At 47.7% G+C, this 19,089-nt stretch overlaps 7 protein-coding genes across 7 annotated transcripts; 3 read left to right on the top strand and 4 right to left on the bottom strand.

The window, feature by feature from the left end:
* Positions 1–2,051: 2,051 nt before the first annotated feature.
* On the top strand, positions 2,052–4,230 carry BDW43DRAFT_202893 (putative serine peptidase, family S28). The gene is made up of 4 exons (XM_032039162.1): positions 2,052–2,203; positions 2,340–2,526; positions 2,589–2,803; positions 2,853–4,230. The coding sequence occupies exons 2-4, from the start codon at positions 2,347–2,349 to the stop codon at positions 4,123–4,125; spliced, it is 1,668 nt and encodes a 555-aa protein (XP_031904085.1). The 5' UTR covers positions 2,052–2,203; positions 2,340–2,346; the 3' UTR covers positions 4,126–4,230.
* A 160-nt stretch (positions 4,231–4,390) lies between these two features.
* BDW43DRAFT_264995 (cytochrome P450) lies at positions 4,391–6,383 on the top strand. The gene is made up of 4 exons (XM_032040734.1): positions 4,391–4,913; positions 4,964–5,618; positions 5,672–5,938; positions 5,999–6,383. The coding sequence occupies exons 1-4, from the start codon at positions 4,467–4,469 to the stop codon at positions 6,169–6,171; spliced, it is 1,542 nt and encodes a 513-aa protein (XP_031904084.1). The 5' UTR covers positions 4,391–4,466; the 3' UTR covers positions 6,172–6,383.
* Positions 6,384–6,570: 187 nt separating this feature from the next.
* BDW43DRAFT_264987 (RNA polymerase II mediator complex subunit MED27 domain-containing protein) lies at positions 6,571–8,578 on the top strand. The gene is made up of 3 exons (XM_032040733.1): positions 6,571–7,136; positions 7,228–7,884; positions 7,945–8,578. The coding sequence occupies exons 1-3, from the start codon at positions 6,852–6,854 to the stop codon at positions 8,104–8,106; spliced, it is 1,104 nt and encodes a 367-aa protein (XP_031904083.1). The 5' UTR covers positions 6,571–6,851; the 3' UTR covers positions 8,107–8,578.
* Positions 8,579–8,686: 108 nt separating this feature from the next.
* Positions 8,687–10,593, bottom strand: BDW43DRAFT_264984 (uncharacterized protein). Its single transcript, XM_032040732.1, has 3 exons — positions 10,023–10,593; positions 9,342–9,968; positions 8,687–9,280 (listed from the first exon to the last, which is right to left on the bottom strand). Exons 1-3 carry the CDS (start codon positions 10,120–10,122, stop codon positions 9,144–9,146), a joined length of 864 nt encoding a protein of 287 aa, XP_031904082.1. The 5' UTR covers positions 10,123–10,593; the 3' UTR covers positions 8,687–9,143.
* BDW43DRAFT_202834 (uncharacterized protein) lies at positions 10,246–10,750 on the bottom strand. Its single transcript, XM_032039161.1, has 2 exons — positions 10,476–10,750; positions 10,246–10,429 (listed from the first exon to the last, which is right to left on the bottom strand). Exons 1-2 carry the CDS (start codon positions 10,647–10,649, stop codon positions 10,370–10,372), a joined length of 234 nt encoding a protein of 77 aa, XP_031904081.1. The 5' UTR covers positions 10,650–10,750; the 3' UTR covers positions 10,246–10,369.
* A 144-nt stretch (positions 10,751–10,894) lies between these two features.
* BDW43DRAFT_264980 (uncharacterized protein) lies at positions 10,895–12,255 on the bottom strand. The gene is made up of 4 exons (XM_032040731.1): positions 11,940–12,255; positions 11,579–11,887; positions 11,406–11,510; positions 10,895–11,345 (listed from the first exon to the last, which is right to left on the bottom strand). Exons 2-4 carry the CDS (start codon positions 11,871–11,873, stop codon positions 11,233–11,235), a joined length of 513 nt encoding a protein of 170 aa, XP_031904080.1. The 5' UTR covers positions 11,874–11,887; positions 11,940–12,255; the 3' UTR covers positions 10,895–11,232.
* A 1,077-nt stretch (positions 12,256–13,332) lies between these two features.
* On the bottom strand, positions 13,333–17,553 carry BDW43DRAFT_264978 (DNA-dependent ATPase RAD26). Its single transcript, XM_032040730.1, has 3 exons — positions 17,029–17,553; positions 16,905–16,978; positions 13,333–16,852 (listed from the first exon to the last, which is right to left on the bottom strand). Exons 1-3 carry the CDS (start codon positions 17,239–17,241, stop codon positions 13,552–13,554), a joined length of 3,588 nt encoding a protein of 1,195 aa, XP_031904079.1. The 5' UTR covers positions 17,242–17,553; the 3' UTR covers positions 13,333–13,551.
* Positions 17,554–19,089: the final 1,536 nt, after the last annotated feature.

Raw genomic sequence — 19,089 nt, 5'->3', positions numbered from 1 at the left:
TTTGCAGATTAAATCCTCCCGGATAAAAGGCCATATTCCTGTTCTTCAGTGGTGGACTTCTTTGTGAACTGTCTCCGATTTCAGTCTCCGTGCTGGATTTGGGACATTGGTGCATCAGACCTAAGCTAGTGCAGTGGGGCCATACGCTGTCTCCATCAATCAGATAGTCAATGATAGGATCTGTCTGTTCTTGTGCGAAAATGTGCCGAAAAGCTTTATATTAAATGTTGCCTTGGCACGACCCTAAAATAACAACTGTAGCGTGTGGAAGTCCCAGGTGTATCATGATGATTTCTGAGCCTTACCACATAGATCCCCACTATAGTCTCGGACAACCAAGCCAATGAAAGCCAGCATGTCGCCAAGGCCTATGGCTTGGTTTCAAGACGGAGACATTGACTGAGGCTGGATTTATATCGTCTTTTTGGCCGTATTTTGCGATGTCTGGTTGCCCCTTTTCAAGTTTGGGAGCATAGTTGCCGTCGATATCTCTACAGGAATGCAGAAGCCCGAGGTGGTCTTAACATGGGCTATATCTAGCCATCTATGACTAGTAATTAGTAGTAAGCTATCCGCCAACTCTAGGAAAGGATCCTCGCAGTGAAATCCCATTCCATTGAAGGTTTGGAAGGCTCAGAGTATGTATCGTGAGTACTAAGGAATTTTCTGCAGGACGTCGTCGATGAAGATAACCACTGTTGTCAGTTTGGGAAGAGCCAAGGATATCCATGTTGTTCTCTGTACTTGCGTGTCTCCTAGCATAGTCACGGAGTAGCTTAATCATGGCTGAAATTTTACTACGCTTCTGGACAATCTCGCGCACCATTTCAATTCTACCTCGCTCCAGCCGCTCCAGTGTCAAACCATTCCATATTTTCAACCGCACCGTCATCCTCGTTCCAGTCATGTGGGGGTTATCCAACCAAAGTATGATTCTCAAATATTGTTGTCAATTGTGGTCTGACCATGGTTCAAGGTGTAAGGTAAGCACCCTGCCTCAGGGGTGTATAGCGACTCGATACTATACAGCAGCGGCTCCCAAAAAGTTTCCCTGCCGAACAAAACTTGCCGAAAAGCTACGAACAAGATACATAAGACGTACTACAGAACAAGAAACAGTTCAAAGAACTCCTACATTTGTCGTTCAGCTGGTCGAGGGATGTATAACAAGGGTCAGGGTTTTCAGACAGCCAATTCGCTTGATGTTATCGTGCAGGCTGCCTGTCCGTCTGACTAGGTATTGCTATGGACTCATAAAGCACTAAACCTGCAGGCTTACTACGTTTCGCTTGATACTGATAAATCTTTACAAGTTTCTATAGGAATAGGGTCGCGGGCTTCAGAAATCCCCCAAGGCTGTCACAGGTTTCAGGCCCACTCTCAGACTCAGTATTCAATGGAGGCCAATATATGCGCCTCTTCCCTTCTAGCTCCGTACAAATGTCAATATTCAGGCCCCGTTTGTTGCATGTAGAGGCTGACTATCTTCGAAGCTTGCAGGATTTGTTTGTGTAGCCGCAAATCAATGGTATTTCACAGGATCGTCATATGTTGCGCAAAATTTTGCGACTTGAGGCAGGGACCTGCCTGTGGCGGTGCTTATACACCTATCTGGCATATTACAATTCGCAGTTTTTATGCTATATTTATTCGTCTTGCTAATCCAAGAGCAAATGTCCAGCTTACAACCTCCAAGGGGGGCAATAAAACGACATGGGTAATGTTCACGACAATTTGGTGGCTGCATGGCAAACACTTAGCTGGCCACTAACCGTGAAAGTGAGCTAAATTTGCTTTTATTGATTCAGTTCAGCTGTTATAACCAGTGTGATGTGACACTGTTTTCAGTCAAGGTTTCAATTTCATTTGGTGGTTGGGACATTCTCGACAGGCTTTAAACAGTTAGCGATCGGCAAGCCATGTGGATGATGGGCCGACAACCACCGATCCCAGCATCGACCGCCCGGCCCGATGCCCGCATCGGGCGAGATGTTGTCCAACAGACTCAGACATCTCAGAGACGTTTTACGAGCTTACCGCACACGATATGGCCCTGACTGGGCTGCACCAACACGTCATAAAGTAACTTGCGACCAACTGAGTCAACGCCAATCAGGGGCAATATCGTGAACGCAGACGTCCGGCGAGTAATAATCATGGCGCATACATAACAGATATGGGTACCCTCCTATTTCCATGGCTGGTAAGTTGCTGCGCTCCTAAAATTTCATTCCCCAAGACTTCCTCTTTAGCTTTCTTCCACGGCTGCTTGGGAGTGGAGCACCTTTCGTCCTTGAATTGAAGAAGGCCAGTATGTATCTATCTCTAACACTGACCAGCCTCGTTATGCTGTCTGGCCCTGCTATGGGTTTAGGCATGCTTGGAGGATCTAAGCATATGCGAGACCTGAAGTTGGCTGCGGAATTGAGCCTGTATCCTGGTTCACTATCCAATGGAAAATCTATTCACTCAGCTCTCCCTCAGGCATTTACACAAAAGGACAGTGTTACCGCAGAATATATCGAGGTATAGTTAATTTTGACTGGACACTTAGCTTCTTTAAGGCTATATTGACATGTCTTATGTAGATCCCAATCGATCACAATAATAAGTCAGTTGGAACTTACCGGAATCGGTTCTGGGTTAATGACGACTACTATGAACCTGGACGTCCAGTCATAATGTACGATGCCGGCGAAATAGAAGCAAACACTATTGCTCAAAGCCACCTGAGGTCGGACGCATCATTCTTCAAGCAGATCCTCGCAGAGTTGCATGCAATAGGGATTATATGGGAGCATAGGTTTGTCTCTTTGAGCATCACATATCGTCCTGTAAGCTGACAGTATGAGATATTATGGAAACTCCACTCCATATCCCATTAGGAGGGATACGCCACCCGAGCACTTCAAATACCTTACGACTAAGCAAGCCCTGGAGGACATCCCATACTTTGCGCGGAACTTCAGCCGACCAAATTTCTCCAACATAGATCTCACGCCCAGCTCCACGCCGTGGGTCATCATCGGAGGTTCATATGGTGGGATCCGGGCCGCCTTTGCTCGCAACAAATATCCCGATGTCATCTTCGCTGCCTATTCCTCCTCTTCCCCAGTCCAAGCCCAGGTGAATATGAGCATCTACTATGACCAAGTCTACCGTGGCATGGTCGGACATGGGCTTGAAAATTGTACGAAGGCCATCCATGCAGCCTTGAATTATATCGATCAGCAACTATCGAAGAATAGCACAGCTGCATCTATCAAACAGCTATTCTTTGGCCCGGGGGCTGAGAAGAACAGTAACGAAGGTTTCACGGCAGCTTTAGTGTCCCTCTTCAACTACTTCCAGAGCTACGGCGTCGACGGCCCAGAAGGAAGCTTGCGCGAATTCTGTAATTATCTGAAAGCGGACCCGGTATCGATGTTATCAGCAAGTTCCGGTAGCTTCGCGCAGATCCTTGGTGGCAAGTATGTGGCAGAGCGTTGGGCTGCATGGCCTATGTTTACACCCATGGTCAATGTATTCTTCGAGACCAATTGCAGAGGCCTCAATGCTTCTAAAGAGTCGTCATGTGAATTGGACTTGCTATATACTGACCCTGATTCTATCAGCTGGACTTGGCAGTACTGTACCGAGTGGGGATTTTATCAAAGCAACAATGCCGGTCCTCACTCTCTCCTTTCCCGCTATCAGACCCTGGAGTATCAGCAGCAAGTATGCAAGAACCACTTCCCGAAGGCAGTCGCCAATGGTATGCTACCACCACGCCCGGAGACGGAAACTCTCAACAAGGAGTACGGAGGCTGGAATATCCGTCCGTCCAATACGTACTTCAGTGGTGGAGAGTATGATCCCTGGAGGACGTTGTCGATTCTGACAAGTGAGGATATCGCTCCTGAAGTTGCGCCCAATGGAATCACGTTCTCCACTGAAATTCCGAAATGTGGGGAGACTAATAAGGGCAAGGTGTTCGGATATATTCTGAAGGATTCGGAACATTGCTATGATTTCCAAGTAGCGTCAGCCGAAGGAAAGGTGTCTCGCGACCTGTTCAAGCAGGCCTTGACAAAATGGTTGCCCTGCTTCAACTCTTCCAAAGCGAAAGAGACACGAGCAGAGTAAGAGGGCAGTGTGGGGGAAAATGTGGAGTTGACTCAGTTCTCCGAGGGCCGAGCACTTTTAAGGTTCCTTTCTCAACTAACCCCTTTCGGAGATGCTTGCGATGGGCCCGCAAATGAACTGGTATTCGGTCGTGAAGTGAACTTTCCTTGTACATGTTAATTGGAGCAATTCAGATCATCGTTTTCACATGGGTTTTCAGTCGATAGATATATAAGTAGCGTCATCTCTTACCATTAGGGACTATCCACTACCTCCTCATTGATCTCACATTCCCACCCACCTCTTGAGGATACGTATATTAAGATACCTCAGAAATTCTCTGTTAGTTCTCTATTAGAATCATGCTGGTCCACGCTGTTCTACTGTTTGGCGCTCTCTTTGTAACCTTTCAGGTTCTCCAGTTCCTCCAACGACTCTATCAGCAGCGCAAGCGAGCTCAGTCCCTTGGATGCCAGCCTGCCGCCGAAGGATCGCCGGGCATCTTTGGAGTCCGGTCATTCTTACGGCTAGCCCATGCAGTCAAGCAAAAGCGATGGGTTGAATACATTGCGGAGCAGTATGGGCGATATGGCGACACGTATAGCCAAAAGGCTCTGGGTAAAAGAATGATAACCACACGAGAACCAGAGAATATCAAGGCCCTGTTGGCAACTCAATTCAAAGATTTCTCCCTGGGAACCAGACACCGTGAATTCTATCCTTTACTTGGGGACGGGATCTTTACACTCGATGGCGCTGGCTGGTCTCATGCACGTGGACTGCTACGGCCTCAATTCGCACGGGATCAGGTAAGTGAAGTCCCGAAATACTAGACGATACAGGTGCTGATTTGCCTTAGGTGGCTGACCTAGACCTCATGGACGGCCATATCTCTCGCTTTATCGATCTGATCCCCAAGGATGGCTCGAGTTTCGACATCCAGCGACTCTTCTTCCTTTTAACGATCGACTCTGCTACTCATTTTCTGTTTGGAGAATCGGTAGGCGCCTTGGAATCATCTGGCACAGGTCTCTTGGGACAATCATCAGTGGGAAGTGCGCAGGGTTTCGCAGAGGCATTCGGCACCTCGCAAGAATACCTGAGTGCTCGCTCACGAGCTATGGGTTTCTACTGGATGGTCAATCCCAACGAGTTTAAGGAATCTAACAAGCGCGTTCATGAGGTCGTTGACCATTACGTTCGGCTTGCCATCGAGTCTAAGAAAAACCCAGACAAGAAGTCTGATAGGTATATCTTCGCGGAGGCTTTAGCTGCAGACAACGATGATCCCAAGGTGCTGAGAGACAACATGCTCAACATCCTCGTAGCTGGTCGTGACACCACCGCCAGTTTGCTGAGTTCAGTGTTTTTCTTTGTGTCACGTCAGCCCCAGATTTGGAAGAGGCTGCGACAGGCCATTATCGATGAGTTCGGGGACAGCCAGAACCCGAAGGGAGAAATTACACAAACAAGGTTGAAGGACGTTCCTTACTTACGATATGTGCTGAATGAGAGTAAGTGCCTTAGTCCCCCACCAGGTTAGAGTTTGCCCGACTGACAGGGGCAGCCCTCCGGTTATTGCCCCCCGTACCCTTGAACTTCCGTGTCGCTGTGAAGGACACCTCATTACCGGTTGGAGGTGGCCCAGATGGGAGATCTCCAATTTTCGTTTCTAAGGGACAGATCGTTTCATACAGCGTCTATGCTATGCACCGGCGCCCAGACCTATATGGACCCGATCCCCATTCCTTCCGTCCAGAGCGCTGGGAGGAGAATGGTAAACGTGGTTGGGACTATCTTCCGTTCAACGGAGGCCCTCGGATCTGCCTTGGTCGTAAGTCAAACCCCCCAGCTTTGATCACATCAACAACGCGCTGACTGTGATATCCAATAGAGCAATATGCACTCACAGAAGCAAGCTTTACACTTGTCAAGTTGATCCAACGATTTGATACCCTGGAGTGCGCCGATCCAGAGCTGAAACAGCCCGTAATCCTATCGGCTCTTACCTTGTCGCATGATCGGGGTGTGAAAGTCAGGCTGTCTTCTTCGGCGGAAAAGAACTAATAATATAGATGGATTAGTTCTGTATAACGAGTGAATGCTTTGAACTTTGTAATGATTATGATTGTTTATACACGATAGCAGAACATGGCTCTTCTAGGCCATACCCCATAGCGGAAGGTTTCAGGGAAATAATAATAATAACAAGAATGCTAAGATATCTTTTACCAAACCGATACCCACAAGGAACAAAACTCAAGTAAAGTATAGGCAGAGGGGTGTCGACTCGAGAGTAAATGCCGGGAAATTACCTATTCAAGGACCTGCGGTAGGCACCGGACATCACCAGCCACATGTGGCCGTGAATGATCATGTGGCGCAAGGCCCGTGCGGTCACTGGATGGATATCGCGAAATTGCTGAATCTTTAAATTACACCACCAATCTCATCATATATGAATGAGAATTGAATAGCACTGGCGTGTCTCAGATAATCATTAATCTACTAAGGACTTTTTCAGTGAATCCAGCTCTGAAATCAATTAGAGTTCTGAATCACACGTTGAATATCCAGGGCTTTTCATTATCACTTACATTCACATCAAACGGCCCTGACTCGACTACCGTTGGGTGTCTCCCGACCAGCTCTACGCCCAAGGACACGCGTCGCTTGGATTGAAAAAAATTAGTTATAATAATAATATTACGTTCAATTCATCGTACCCCCACCGTGCCCTGGAGACAATGGCCAGCGCATCACAAGCTGCCCCAAAATTTCCTACAGTATCAGTTGTGGTACCCAAGATGGAGTTCCCATCTAAACAGGGCCTGCCGAAGGTCTCACAAACAAAGACAAACAATGAAGCCACGAACAAGACCAATGCCATCAAGTCAGAGAGTGACAATATTAATGTCAACGCCACATCTTCGCCGGCGCCCACCATGCAGACCAATGCAAGCAAGCAGGTCTCGGAATCAGAAATGCAGCTTGTATCTTCTCTTGCTAAACTTCAAAAGTTGGAGACTATGGTTTGTTATTTTTGTTTTTTTTTTTTTTTCACCCTTTGCCCTTCTTTTATTCCCGGTGTGTTGGGTGTAGATGGCTAATTTGCGAGATCAGATCCACCAATTGCGGACGTTGCTCCCGGACCGTTTATTGGATCCGTTGGTGCCGATTGTGAATCCGAAGGCTGCGGCGGGGAGATCGATCCCGAGATCGCCGCAGGTGCTGTATGAGCAGCTTTCGCAGGCTGCGAAGAGTGGTGTTGCTGAGGTCACGGAGTTTCAGAACATGTGGCGCAGTCCTGAAGTGAAAGCTGTATGGGAGCGTGTCGATGCGCAGATCAGGGAGAATGGCGGGCAATTACTACAGCCAACTGGTGTTTGGGATCGGAATTATGGCAAACTTCTAGAGGGCCTGCTGAAGGAGGAAACGGCTAGGACGGAGCTGCAGCGGAATTCTGAGGAGGAGCTCGAGCGTTCGAAGATCCAGTCGACTGAAGGGGGATGGAGGGCAATTGTCGACGGTTTTATCCAGAAGAATGTGCCAGGCGTGCGAACTTTGCCAAGTAAAAGCGAGGCGGCTGTCACTGTTGTTCTGCCCAAGGCTGGAATGAGCTTCAAGGTACATACGGTCGCTGGGTCGGAGGTGAACGGCGTACCTGCATGGCAGGTCTCGAGTCGGACGATGCCTAGGCAAGCTACAACAAAACTTGAGAGTGCAGTGTCTGATTGTCTGAACTCTCGCCCGCGACAATGGGACCTTGCCTACCTTCTTGTGAGTTATTGGATTCATCAAAGCCCAGCCCGGACAAATCGACAAGCTAATAGGAACCAGGACATGATATCTTCCTACTCCAACATCAAGCAAACAACCTGTGCCAAATGCGGCAAAATGACAGACAACGCAGCACAACTACCCGCCATCCGCCAACAGAAGCAATCATCCGAACCCCAACTATCGCCAATCTGGGAAGCTTATCACCCAAGCTGCGTTTGACCAACCCACCATATAAACAAAGCTATTCACCCCGCAACAACTTAGGCGGCACACTGTACAACCCAATCCATTTTTGAAGCCCCTGCAGATTCACCTCTGGCCAAACCAAGACCACCCTCCAACCATGCGTTTCCGGAAATCGACGATGCCTTACCTATTCTTACTATATTGAACCTCACCAACGAACCCAGCTCATTCTACCAGAGCGCACCTTCCATTCCACCTGTGCCCGTGGCTGAATGTGCGACCTTTACTCGCACAAACTACCTCTACTACCAAGTCAAACAATGCAGCCATGAGACCCACCCACGTGTCAGGTTCGTTAGACCAAAGGCGCGAAGACCTAAGTTCTATTTTTATTCTACTTGGAACAATATTATTTCACTAGGTATACTTCAAATGGGATTCTTCCTCCTCGAGTCGATATGGAGAGTAATAGTATTAAGAAAAAGAAATCGCGGTTAGATGGGGCATTCTGTACACACGTTTCATGTGTATTAGGTCATTAACTTTGAACTATTGTGTAATAAGTTACTAGTCTAAATAACTTCCATATTCTTTTCGTTGATGTGCTAAGAGAGAGAGCGAGTGATATTGGATAATGTAGTAGTTGCGGGGGTTAATCCTGCAGGAATCGAATTGGGTAGATGTGGTTGGTGGAGAATCAGACATTCATGCTGTTCAGGCAACGTGATTGTTTGCTTTTTTTGACTTTTTTTTTTTTTGAGGACCTTATTTGAAAGACCATATATATCAGGCACTATGAGCTATTTATCTCTCAACCATCTCATTATAAACAATGACGAATAAATATCGTAAAGAAATATTAATTATAACAATCCCGCTGCTGCTCTAATGAACAAATTAAAAGAAAAAATATCCAGATTCAAGGTGGCACATCCCAACAATATTGCACAATTTAATCACATATAAACGCCAGTCCAGCCTGCTGATGATCGCTATCGTAAGAATCGCTCAGCTCAATGCAACGCAATAATAGTAACATAAGACTTCATCAATGGGCGGCTTTTGAAGAATTACGTGTGGAAGACACCGGTGCCGCTCACGAACCAGGTGAAGGAAGCGACGGTGATAGCGGCCATGCCGACAGCGAACTTGATCGCGTTGCGTTCGGTGCTGGTAAGGGCGCTGTTGCAGGTAGCACAGATGTAGTCTAGGAAGCATTAGTTAGTTCGGAAATGGAACGCTAAGGTTATTAGAAGGGAACAACGTACGGTCAAGAGGGGTGTATGCCTGCGGGGTGTACATTCCGAAGTTGTACCCGATCTGCGAGCCCAGATGTCCAGCAGATGCCGTGTCTCCGAGGGTGGCATTCACATCGTAGACATACAAGGTATAAGTTGCGGTCAACAAGGGGACGGTCGCATTGGACTGATATTTGCCGGTGTCCCAGACGACCTTGCCAGTTTCCGAGACGCTCATGTTGCTCGAGAGGGTGTAGGTCTCACTATTCTTCCTGCAGGATGCGACAACATTGACAGCAGATGGGGTCACCTGAAGCGACGTGTACTTCCATTGAAAGGTCACATAGTCTCCGATCTTGTAGTAGCTGGTGGCTCCGTTGGAGGGGGTGAGCATCGAGATACCACCGACGGGATCCCGAGGGTCGACCGAGGTAGACGAAGATTTATCCGTCTTGGTTGATTTGTCTTTCCCGGTCTTTGTGCCAGTCGCTGTCCCGGTTTCCTTGCTAGTCTCTGTGCCCGTCTCCTTGCCTGTCTCTTTGTTTGTCTCGGTAGCGGGGCTTTTGGAGTCGCTGGAATCGGTCTTCGTGGCGGTCTTATCAGAAGTCGCGGCAGCACCCGTCGTTGCTTGATCGGCTGCGGTAGCAGTATCTGTATCTAAAAAGATTGGTTGGCTACTGACCACAAGAAACAGACTCGGATGATACTCACCAGCTCGAGCCACGACTTCACCGTAATGGCTTGGCCAAGCTGAGACCATGCCCAGCAAGACCAGGAGGTATAATACAGGAAGAATGGCGATGGAACGCATGTTGACTAGATCCAAAGGACTTTCTGTCCGGTTTGGATGGGGGAAGAAAAATAATATGGGGGATCGATGAACCCCTGGAGATCTCAGAATTTGATCGACGGTCGGTTCTATATTCTCCCTAGTACTCCGAGCGAGTGTGTCCAAGTAACGAGCGTTGATGATCGATGGATGGATCTAACGAGGTGTATCGTGTTCAATGCAGAGCTGACGAATGGTTCTGTCCGAAAGAAAATCGGGTGTCCAAGTGCTATTCCAGACGAGTGGGACGGTGAAACATGCAGATCGGCTGATATGATACGAGGGGACCCTGAAGGAGTAAACAAAGCGAATGACTGGGATCGTAACAACCCAACCTGTACTCTGGTGTGGGAAAAGGGCGGAAATCGAAGGCGAAAAAAGGAACAGAAATCCACAAGCGAATATAGATACAAGAAAGGATCAGATGTCCTGGCGAGGGAGAAAAAGAAGGCGAGAAAACAAGAGCGCGGGAGGAGTGATTGGTGTGGTTCTAACCCGTTTGGGCCCATGTGAGACACTTTTGGGCTATTTTTGGCCCTTGAAGGCCTGAGGCATCCAACTGCGGCGTGCGATTTGGACCCTTCCCAAATCAGTTGATTAATTTATCGTGTTCTTCTTCGGAGTGTATTCTCTATACCTTGTGTCAAACGGTTTCTATTCTACGATACAGAACGGGTTTGCTTTTCCATTCCTCATGTTAAGGAGGATCCTCAGTCGCTTACTCAGGCCACGGGATTATTGACCAACTATTGGATGCACGCGAAATTGTTTGAATTTTCTTATCTCGGTTCTATTTATCTGTAACATCAGGGTCATTAAATACCGAATATCATCAATCACTCTGTGATAGTATACACTCAAAAGAGACAAAAAAAAAAGGAGAAAAAAAGACCAGACCAAATCGAAACAAACCTCATCCCAACAGAATCATAATGGCTATTAGTATTAAACCCGCATATACATGTTGTTTGTGCCCAGGTATTGATACAAAATTGAACCGGGGTGGCTTCCTCCGATCCCCGTATGAATCACCACGAGATTGTTCGTGATCCATGGCATGACAGGTGGCAAACCTCGTGCAAACTATCCCCTTTAGGAAATTGGCTCGACAACGACTTGAACCTTGCTGCAGGAGGAGGGAATGGTAGGCTGAAGGTACTTGTACAGGTAGAAAAGCTGGGGCGCGTTGTGGTACCAGTCGCAGACTATTGCGGAGATGTTAGTGGCGAGAGTTGCTGATATCGGACGTCGGTCCCACTACTTACCCAACCAACCACCGAATCCCTGCGGTTCCGACCACTGCAAGCCGTCATTGCCGATGGAGAAATCGTTGCTACCGTATCCCGTGTTGATCTGGACCGGCTCCCATGCTGTGTAAAGAAGAAGGAAAAAGAAGTCAATTCCCATACTTTGGTTCCGAAGAGGGGAAGAAACTTACCGCCATAGTTGTTCTGTGGTAACATGTACAATCCCCAAGGGAAGGGAGTGTCAAGATCGAATTGAACGTTCGTGCCGTTTAGGAAGGCCGGGCTTGCAGTTCCCACATCCGATGTGAGGACGGCGTCGTTCAATCCCGCGCCAGTGTGGTAACCGTAGACATAGAGGTCGTTGTGTGCCGAGTTGGAAGCTCCGGCGGTCTTGAGGTGGAAGTTCTTGGGCGAGTCGTCGCGAGTGCGGAGAATCGGGTTGGCCGCAACGGCGGACACCAGTAGGGCGAGAGACGAGAGCTTCATTGTGCTAAGGGATGCTTCGTTTGTTTAGCCTAAGCAAACAAAAACCTGTAGACAAGTTATGCTAACAAGAAGTAAAAGAAAGATTGAGAAAATGAAAGACCGTTGGGATTTAATGAGGGGTGTTATGTGGAATGTAGAATCGCGGGGTGGCGAAGAGTATTTATGTCCGAATAGCCACATCCAAATGCAGAGAAGAATATCGGCTTCGGCACCTCCGACTTAGTGGAGTGATCAATCACTAGGTTTGGTTCCCCAAAAGGAATACAAAAGCAGAGCGACTTCCTAGAGGATGTGACTGACTTGGCAGCAGTATGGTACAAGACACTAAAGAGGAGGCTCCACCAGACAGGGTGGTATCCTATCCACTACTGCGTAAGAGATCATGGAATTTAGCCTTTTTGCAGTGATGATCGCCACTGAAGATCGTCGGGAATAAAGACCTGGAGTATCGCTAAGGATCTAAGACATCAGTCAACACACAGTCAACGATCATGTTTTATTTTTGTCAAAATATCTCCCCCGCCGAAGTCATTCGTGCACATGTAGGTTAGGGTACAGGCTATTCATTTAGGGCTTCTAATCTCCGTGAAAGGGCAATGTATTGTATTTGTCTGTACAGCGGCTGATACAGGGTGACTCTCTTCCTTTTCTTAGGTACGATGAGAGGTTTTTCCCTTTTCTTTTTTCTTTGTTTCACGCTCAGTTAATTGCATACATCTCATACGCTTTAAATTAAATCGGACCGATTTTCGCTTCTATTTTTATTGATTCCGCCACCATTGCTGGTTGACTTCAATAAAGATCGACATTAAGGGATCATTGCATAAGCTTCACTTACTGCCCTCGGTTCTCGGACATTTTTGTCAGGCAAGGATAATCGTATCAGTTCCGTGGATTTCAACCCCGAATATTATCATACCCCATGATCAATTACGTCGATGAAAAGCCCTTCCGGCTCTTTTCTCCACACGCTGGACCCATGGATGCTCGAGCCCCCATTAACTGATACTCAGGGACGATTTCTGCACCCGGACAGGAATCAAAGGGGTTGACTCTCAATATTGTCATATAATAGGTACATCTGGACTAGCTTAGTAAATTCAATGATCATTACTCTAATAGATATAGGCAGAAATGAGAGATAAGGCGCGGGAGCAATATACCCGACCGATCACTGACATCATGGTCATCCAGTTTCCCATTAATTGAGAGAATTTGGGTCAAACCCTAGAATCCCTATTGTTTATTATTATTTGTTTATCTCCAAATGGAGCCGGTTCTGCTGGTGCTGCTACAATTCTCAGATTGCCCTAATATGACACTCCCAGCTAGATAGAAAAGGGCGATCGGTATGCACAGAATCTCTATTGTATCTTTCTTAGGCTTAGCTCTATAAGGGTTACGTAGATATATATATGCAAAAGTTGAAAATTATCGACGCTTATTCAAGCGTATAGGCCCAAACTCCATCCTTTGTGAACCTGTCGTATCCCATCGACATTAAACCCAAGACTGTCCTATAATCTTAAACAGTATCCGTTGCGCCATGCCTGTAATATCGTCACTAGAGCAAGCAAAGTGAAAAGTCCCCTTTCAGTCTCATCACCCTAACATGGAATGGAGAAAGAAAGGACAATGCCAAAACTGAAAGCAAAGAAAGAGATAGGCCCGCAACGAATCATCTTTTCTTGGCGTATTCAGGCTTCAGCGACCATCGACCCCGTCCGTTCCGTCCGCCCTTCTCCAGCACAGCAATTGTTTTGAGCATTTCTTTGAATTCAGCCGACCGTTGGGGGGTAGTGCAAAAACGGTTGAAGTGGTCAATCAGCATCTGCGTGTGAACGGATCCGCCGTGGGATCCGATAAAGTCTCTGATCATCGTAATGAAATCCATTCCGCTGGGAGCCTTGCCCGGGGCGGGGCTGTTACTCCCGCTTCGGGATGAGGGAGTACGTGCAGAAAGATTGGCCAGAATGCTGGCGGATGACGGGCCCGCTGCTCGTCTTGTAGAGCTACTACTTCCGCCAAATCCCGGACGCGTTGAGGGCTCCTCCGGTTTTCCGGCAAGCCCAAACTGCCCTGTCCATGTTGGCGTGCCAATCGGCACAGACCGTGCTGCTTCTCCCGCTCGCCGCAGCTCCTCAGCGGCCTCGGCAGCGACCTTCTTTGCTTCTGCCTCAATGATCTTGGGATCCGCCCGCACAACTCGCTTACCATTCACAATTTGGTCGTGCTCTACCGCAGAATGTACCCCAGAGCGAGCAAAGATACCTTCCATGATACGTGACTCCTTATTAGTGCCGGGGGGTCCCTGGTCTTTGTCGCTCGGTGACTCAGAGTCACCTTGAAAGTTCTCAATCGATGCTATGCCTTGAACTCGGCCAACGTCTCTTGTCTCATCTTGTTGGTCCTGGGGGCCACGCTGTATGCGAGCACGTGTATCTGTCTGGCGAGTATCCGCGCTGCCCCCCTCTTCGTACGTGATGTCGGCATCTCTGAAAATCTTGCTTGTTTCCGTTGGACCCTGGTTCTCTTCCCCAAGAGAAAACAAATCGTGCAAATCGCTCAATTGAAAAGTCTGGCGCTGTTTAGGATCTTTTAATATCTTATTTGTGAGGAATTGCTTGAAGATTTGTCGATGATATATCTTCTCCTCGATTGTCCCAGCGGTCATCAACCTGTACACGGTAACATCACGCTTTTGTCCGAGTCGCCACGCTCGCTCACGGGCTTGCATATCGGTAGAAGGATTCCAATCAGGATCATAGATGATCACACGATCAGCCCCCGTAAGATTTACTCCCAGTCCTCCTACCTTAGTAGTGAGAAGAAACACGTGGAGATCAGGGTTATTGTTAAATTCGTCGACCATCGATTGCCGTTGGGCGATAGGCGTGGTGCCATCCATCCGCCGATAATTGAATCCAGATAGAGATTTGACGAATTTCTGAAGGATGTCTAACATGATGCGATGTTGCGTAAATAGGAGAGTCTTATGGCCCGTCTCCTTCCACAGTTCCAATAGTGACTTGACCACTTGCATTTTGCCTGACTTTTCAGGACTGCCATAACCTGTCTGATGCGATGTAAACTTGTGGCTCTGTAAGTCTGGATGATTGCATATTTTCCGCAAAATATCCACTCCATATAATACTTGCCTGCGGCCCCTGAGGATGGATTGCATTTCCTCAGAGCCGAGGAAAGCTTTATATGCTTGTCTTTGCAACTTTGTGAGTTTGCAGAACAGCACTTGCTCGCTCTTCTTAGGAAGGTCTGCAGCGACATCCATCTTGAAACGTTGCAGGAGATACGGGCTAATAGCATCTTTCAGAGTCTCTGCACACTTTGCAGCCGTTTGCACTTGCAAGTTGGAGGCATTGGCATATCCACCCTGACGGATAGGGAACTCGAACTGATTTCGAAAGTTTACCAAGGTTCCCAAACGCATTGGGAAAACAAAATCGAACAATGACCAGAGCTCCGTTAGGTTATTCTGCATCGGTGTACCTGACAGAATAATCCGATGTGGCGTCCGGAGTTCCTTGCAATGAATAGTTATTGACGTGTTCGGGTTACGAATTTTGTGTCCCTCGTCAAGAACAGCACACCCCCATTCCACTGGGATCAGCAGAGGGGCGTAGGTCTGTAAGCCGGAGTACGTGGTCACCAACACATGACCCTCTTCTACTACACGCTTGACAACCTTTTTTCCGGCTCTCAAGCCGCCCAGACTACGGCGAGTATCCCACGTCTGAGACAAGAGCGCATCTTCCCGGCTGCTCTCACTTCGAATGTTTACCATCCCGCTGCCTGACGTGTGCAGAATTGACACGCGGAAGGGCGGCCACCAGCGGTGAAATTCATTCACCCATTGCTTCATAACTGTAGCAGGGCACACAATAATGACCGGTTTTGTTAGCTTTTTGCTGTAGTGAAGCCCAGCCAGGAAAGAAATAACTTGGATCGTTTTCCCAAGCCCCATTTCATCGCCAATAATTCCTCCTACTTGTTGCTGCTGCAACTCCCACAGCCATTGCACCCCTGTCTTCTGATAATCAAATAGTAGGGGGTAAATGTCACCAGGAATGCGATATCCATTGTCACAGTCCCCGTCAGGCACGCTTGGATGAGGCATGAACCACTCCTCCTGCTCATCATGTTCGTTAACATCCGTGGTACCCTGCAGGGCACGCTTCCGAGCAGCTCTCCTTCGATTGACCCAATTCTGGAGCCTAGATTGATAAATTTTCTCGTTTCCATCATCCATCCCGCTGAAGTCTTCTACATCTTCTGGTGTCTTCTTAGCCTTGCTTCGGGCTGCAGGTCGTGGTGAGGAGGTCTCTGGTACGAAGTCTTCTTCATCTTCCGATGACAGCTCTTCCTCTTCTGACGCTGTATAACTTGCTGAGCCTTCATCCGAAGGTACCTCTTCTGCATTTATGGTCTGATCTATCTGTTCGAAGCTTTTGTCTGCCCCTCTTTCCGCGGTGGCTTTTGTCAGTTTTCTCCGCTTTTTTGGATGCTCATCAACTTCCGTAGACACTTCACTCGGTTCATCAAAGCCAAAGCCGGGGCGCACAAGGTTTCGGTGAGAAACTGCAGACCGATTCTTGACTTGCTCCAAAGCTTCTCTCTCATCGCGCTCATTTTCAGCATCAATGAGAGCGTCGTGCAGGCTAGCGTGAGGCCCCTCATTTGGGCCAGCGCTCATCTTAGAGAACGGGGTGATTTTCCCTGTCCGGATGAGATAGTCTCTGCGGGACTCATTAGGCATCCGACCTGTCCCCATCGCCTGGCCACCTGCCTCTTGCCCTTCATGTCTTTTGTCGATGCGTTGCTGTATCTCTTTAAGGTCATTAGCCAACGCGGCATTACGGGATTCTAGCTTTTCTAATTCATTCTGTAGGCGAGCTCGGGCTGATGTGCCAATAGGTTGGGACATCCGCTGGTGTGCCCTCAATATTTGCGCTTCGAGCTTTCTATAGGTTCATTAGTATATATCAGGAAGACCAGTGTCACTAATAGATATACTCTTTCTCCTGCGTGGCCCGTTCTAGTCTTCTGCTATCACGTTTGTCCGCTTGCTCCATGAGCAATCTGTCGGCCTGTGAACCCTTAGCACTGAAGAACTTTCAGCGACAAAGTGACAGCATACCTGACGAGATATGTCCCTCTCAAGGTCATCCTGGTCGCGGATGTCTGCTTGAAGTTCACGTAGGCGACTCGTTTCATCTGCGCTCGCTGTGGGAACTTGATCTGGAATCACTGGTGTCGTTGAAGAGACTGGACTCGAGTGCATCGGCTGTTCGTCCTTAGGACGATCGTTCTGAGCCAACGACTCCGAGTCGCGCTCTATATGCTTGTCCATCCTCGGGCGGAGATTAAAAAGGAGAATAAATAAAAGAAAAGAAAAGAAAAGTGGAAGGTGACGTGATACCAAGGTTCTAATTTTACCAAGTGGCAGAAATCTATGTATTCATTGGAGCCTCAAAGATGAGGACAAATTTGAAAGTAAGGGATCATCGGACAACGCCGTTGCAACACCTAGTGGCGGAAGTACATGATTCGCAGGCCTGAACTTATAGTGATATTGTTAATATGCGCTCAAGAACTGAGGAAAATGGAATATTTCCCCAAATATGAGCTTGTGGCGGTTACTTAGTGCTCTGCGCAACAGTCTGTTGAATCTGCAAAAGTAGTAACTAGGTATCAAGTGAATCGACCAAAAAAGGCCTTCACAGGCTACCACATCTTGATAATCATAATACCGGCAGAATGGCTTCACCGGTGGGCTGAGTCACTGACCGCCTTTCGACGTGACTAACCCGAAGTTCGTCATGTCTTAGCCTCCCACGTCACCTGTGGGTGGCTATCTGCCAGTCTGGATTGGGCATTAATCTTCTGTTGTATCAATTGGGGTCTCTGTTGGATGTCGAGCATGCCGCTAAATTTCGGAAAATTCCTTGAATTAACTCCGGTTAAGTTGCATGTCACGAGCAAGATCACTAAATTACGAAGGCGTCTTTTTTTTTTTTTCTCTTTGTTAAGTCCTGCAAACAGCTATAGGAGCTGAATGGGTAAGCCGGATTGTATACTCCGTACCAACTACTACTTATCCACACTAAGACCAAGTAGTCGTACAGGAGGTATACGTACATATTATGGAACGGTTTTGTGACTGTGTAACTATTACGTTGTAATTATAAAATTCTCTTAATTTCTCTCTGTTGCACCCAAACAGAGGCTGGGCAAGGTAAGGTAAACAGATACTAACGTTGGTAATAACCCATAGCATCAAGGGCTAATGCAGTAAATAATAATTAGGACAGCGACTAACGCTGTAGGGAAGAAGAAAAATTTCCTCTTAAAAAAAAATAATCATAAAAGCACCCTCCCACCCCCTGAATTGGCTTTTGCCCCATTCGTGATAACTCAAACCCATTTTTGATATCAGGCTTGTCGTCAGTTAAATGATACTGAAGTCGTGAGATCAGCAGTCCGTCCATTGTGCCCTAGTTAACCCAATACGAAATTAGAGAAGTTAAAAGAAAAAGACACAGTAAACGAGAGATAATCCCCCCATTATTTAAAACCTAGTAGCAAGTTTATTGTATACATTTGAAATTATAGGGGAAAAGAGGACAAAAGAATAAAATAATAAAATCCGTGTGTAGTTCTGTGGGTTGTTAACCCCGATACCATCTAAGCCCAACGGCAGCCTGAGGCCTTCAAACTCACAGACTCGACTCTCAGGCATCTCCACCACCTCCACCAACCTAACCTCACTTCCTTCCCTCTCTTCCTCTCGCCCCCCTCCGCATAAGTCTTTCTCTTCGGCTGGACGTTGCTTCCACCACTTTCCCACACAGTCTTCATTTGTGGGCTGTGTACTTCTGCTTGGGTTTCCCTTTTCCCCGGGGGTTCCAGCAGTCAGTACTCCCTTCCTTTCCTCCCAGCCCCTTGGCGTGTCAGCCACCCCCGTCGGCTTTGGTTTGTTGCGCACGTCGTCACTGAATTACAACCGCCCACACCCCCATCCGTCGTCGACTGGCCGCCTCGCCCTTGGAACTTTAAACCTCTCCCCATAGCGACAAGTCGTTTGGATGATGAAGTGCCACACAATTTGCAACTAACTTCAATTCCTTCTTCTCTCCTTCCATTTTATCTTAAATTGCAGCAGGGCTCCTTCGTGCTCCGCTTCGTCTCCGCCCGATCG

Source organism: Aspergillus alliaceus (assembly GCF_009176365.1).
Source record: "Aspergillus alliaceus strain CBS 536.65 unplaced genomic scaffold BDW43scaffold_6, whole genome shotgun sequence".
NCBI classification, from domain to species: domain Eukaryota; kingdom Fungi; phylum Ascomycota; class Eurotiomycetes; order Eurotiales; family Aspergillaceae; genus Aspergillus; species Aspergillus alliaceus.
This window is presented reverse-complemented; position numbering and strand designations above follow the sequence as displayed.

Bases quoted from the DNA above. Each gene is read 5' to 3' on its own strand.
- BDW43DRAFT_264978 (XM_032040730.1), bottom strand. From the start codon at position 17,241: ATGGACAAGCATATAGAGCGCGACTCGGAGTCGTTGGCTCAGAACGAT. The intron at 16,979-17,028 runs GTATGCTGTCAC...AAGGGTTCACAG, and splicing joins AGAGGGACATATCTCGTCAG to GCCGACAGATTGCTCATGGA. The intron at 16,853-16,904 runs GTATATCTATTA...ATGAACCTATAG, and splicing joins CGGGCCACGCAGGAGAAAGA to AAAGCTCGAAGCGCAAATAT.
- BDW43DRAFT_264984 (XM_032040732.1), bottom strand. From the start codon at position 10,122: ATGCGTTCCATCGCCATTCTTCCTGTATTATACCTCCTGGTCTTGCTG. The intron at 9,969-10,022 runs GTGAGTATCATC...CAATCTTTTTAG, and splicing joins TGAAGTCGTGGCTCGAGCTG to ATACAGATACTGCTACCGCA. The intron at 9,281-9,341 runs GTACGTTGTTCC...AATGCTTCCTAG, and splicing joins GGCATACACCCCTCTTGACC to ACTACATCTGTGCTACCTGC.
- BDW43DRAFT_264980 (XM_032040731.1), bottom strand. From the start codon at position 11,873: ATGAAGCTCTCGTCTCTCGCCCTACTGGTGTCCGCCGTTGCGGCCAAC. The intron at 11,511-11,578 runs GTAAGTTTCTTC...TTCTTTACACAG, and splicing joins ACCACAGAACAACTATGGCG to CATGGGAGCCGGTCCAGATC. The intron at 11,346-11,405 runs GTAAGTAGTGGG...TCTCCGCAATAG, and splicing joins GGGATTCGGTGGTTGGTTGG to TCTGCGACTGGTACCACAAC.
- BDW43DRAFT_264987 (XM_032040733.1), top strand. From the start codon at position 6,852: ATGGCCAGCGCATCACAAGCTGCCCCAAAATTTCCTACAGTATCAGTT. The intron at 7,137-7,227 runs GTTTGTTATTTT...TTGCGAGATCAG, and splicing joins TTCAAAAGTTGGAGACTATG to ATCCACCAATTGCGGACGTT. The intron at 7,885-7,944 runs GTGAGTTATTGG...AATAGGAACCAG, and splicing joins GGGACCTTGCCTACCTTCTT to GACATGATATCTTCCTACTC.
- BDW43DRAFT_264995 (XM_032040734.1), top strand. From the start codon at position 4,467: ATGCTGGTCCACGCTGTTCTACTGTTTGGCGCTCTCTTTGTAACCTTT. The intron at 5,619-5,671 runs GTAAGTGCCTTA...TGACAGGGGCAG, and splicing joins ACGATATGTGCTGAATGAGA to CCCTCCGGTTATTGCCCCCC. The intron at 5,939-5,998 runs GTAAGTCAAACC...GATATCCAATAG, and splicing joins CCCTCGGATCTGCCTTGGTC to AGCAATATGCACTCACAGAA.
- BDW43DRAFT_202893 (XM_032039162.1), top strand. From the start codon at position 2,347: ATGCTGTCTGGCCCTGCTATGGGTTTAGGCATGCTTGGAGGATCTAAG. The intron at 2,527-2,588 runs GTATAGTTAATT...TGTCTTATGTAG, and splicing joins TTACCGCAGAATATATCGAG to ATCCCAATCGATCACAATAA. The intron at 2,804-2,852 runs GTTTGTCTCTTT...TGACAGTATGAG, and splicing joins GGGATTATATGGGAGCATAG to ATATTATGGAAACTCCACTC.
- BDW43DRAFT_202834 (XM_032039161.1), bottom strand. From the start codon at position 10,649: ATGGGCCCAAACGGGTTAGAACCACACCAATCACTCCTCCCGCGCTCT. The intron at 10,430-10,475 runs GTTGGGTTGTTA...TTACTCCTTCAG, and splicing joins TTTCCCACACCAGAGTACAG to GGTCCCCTCGTATCATATCA.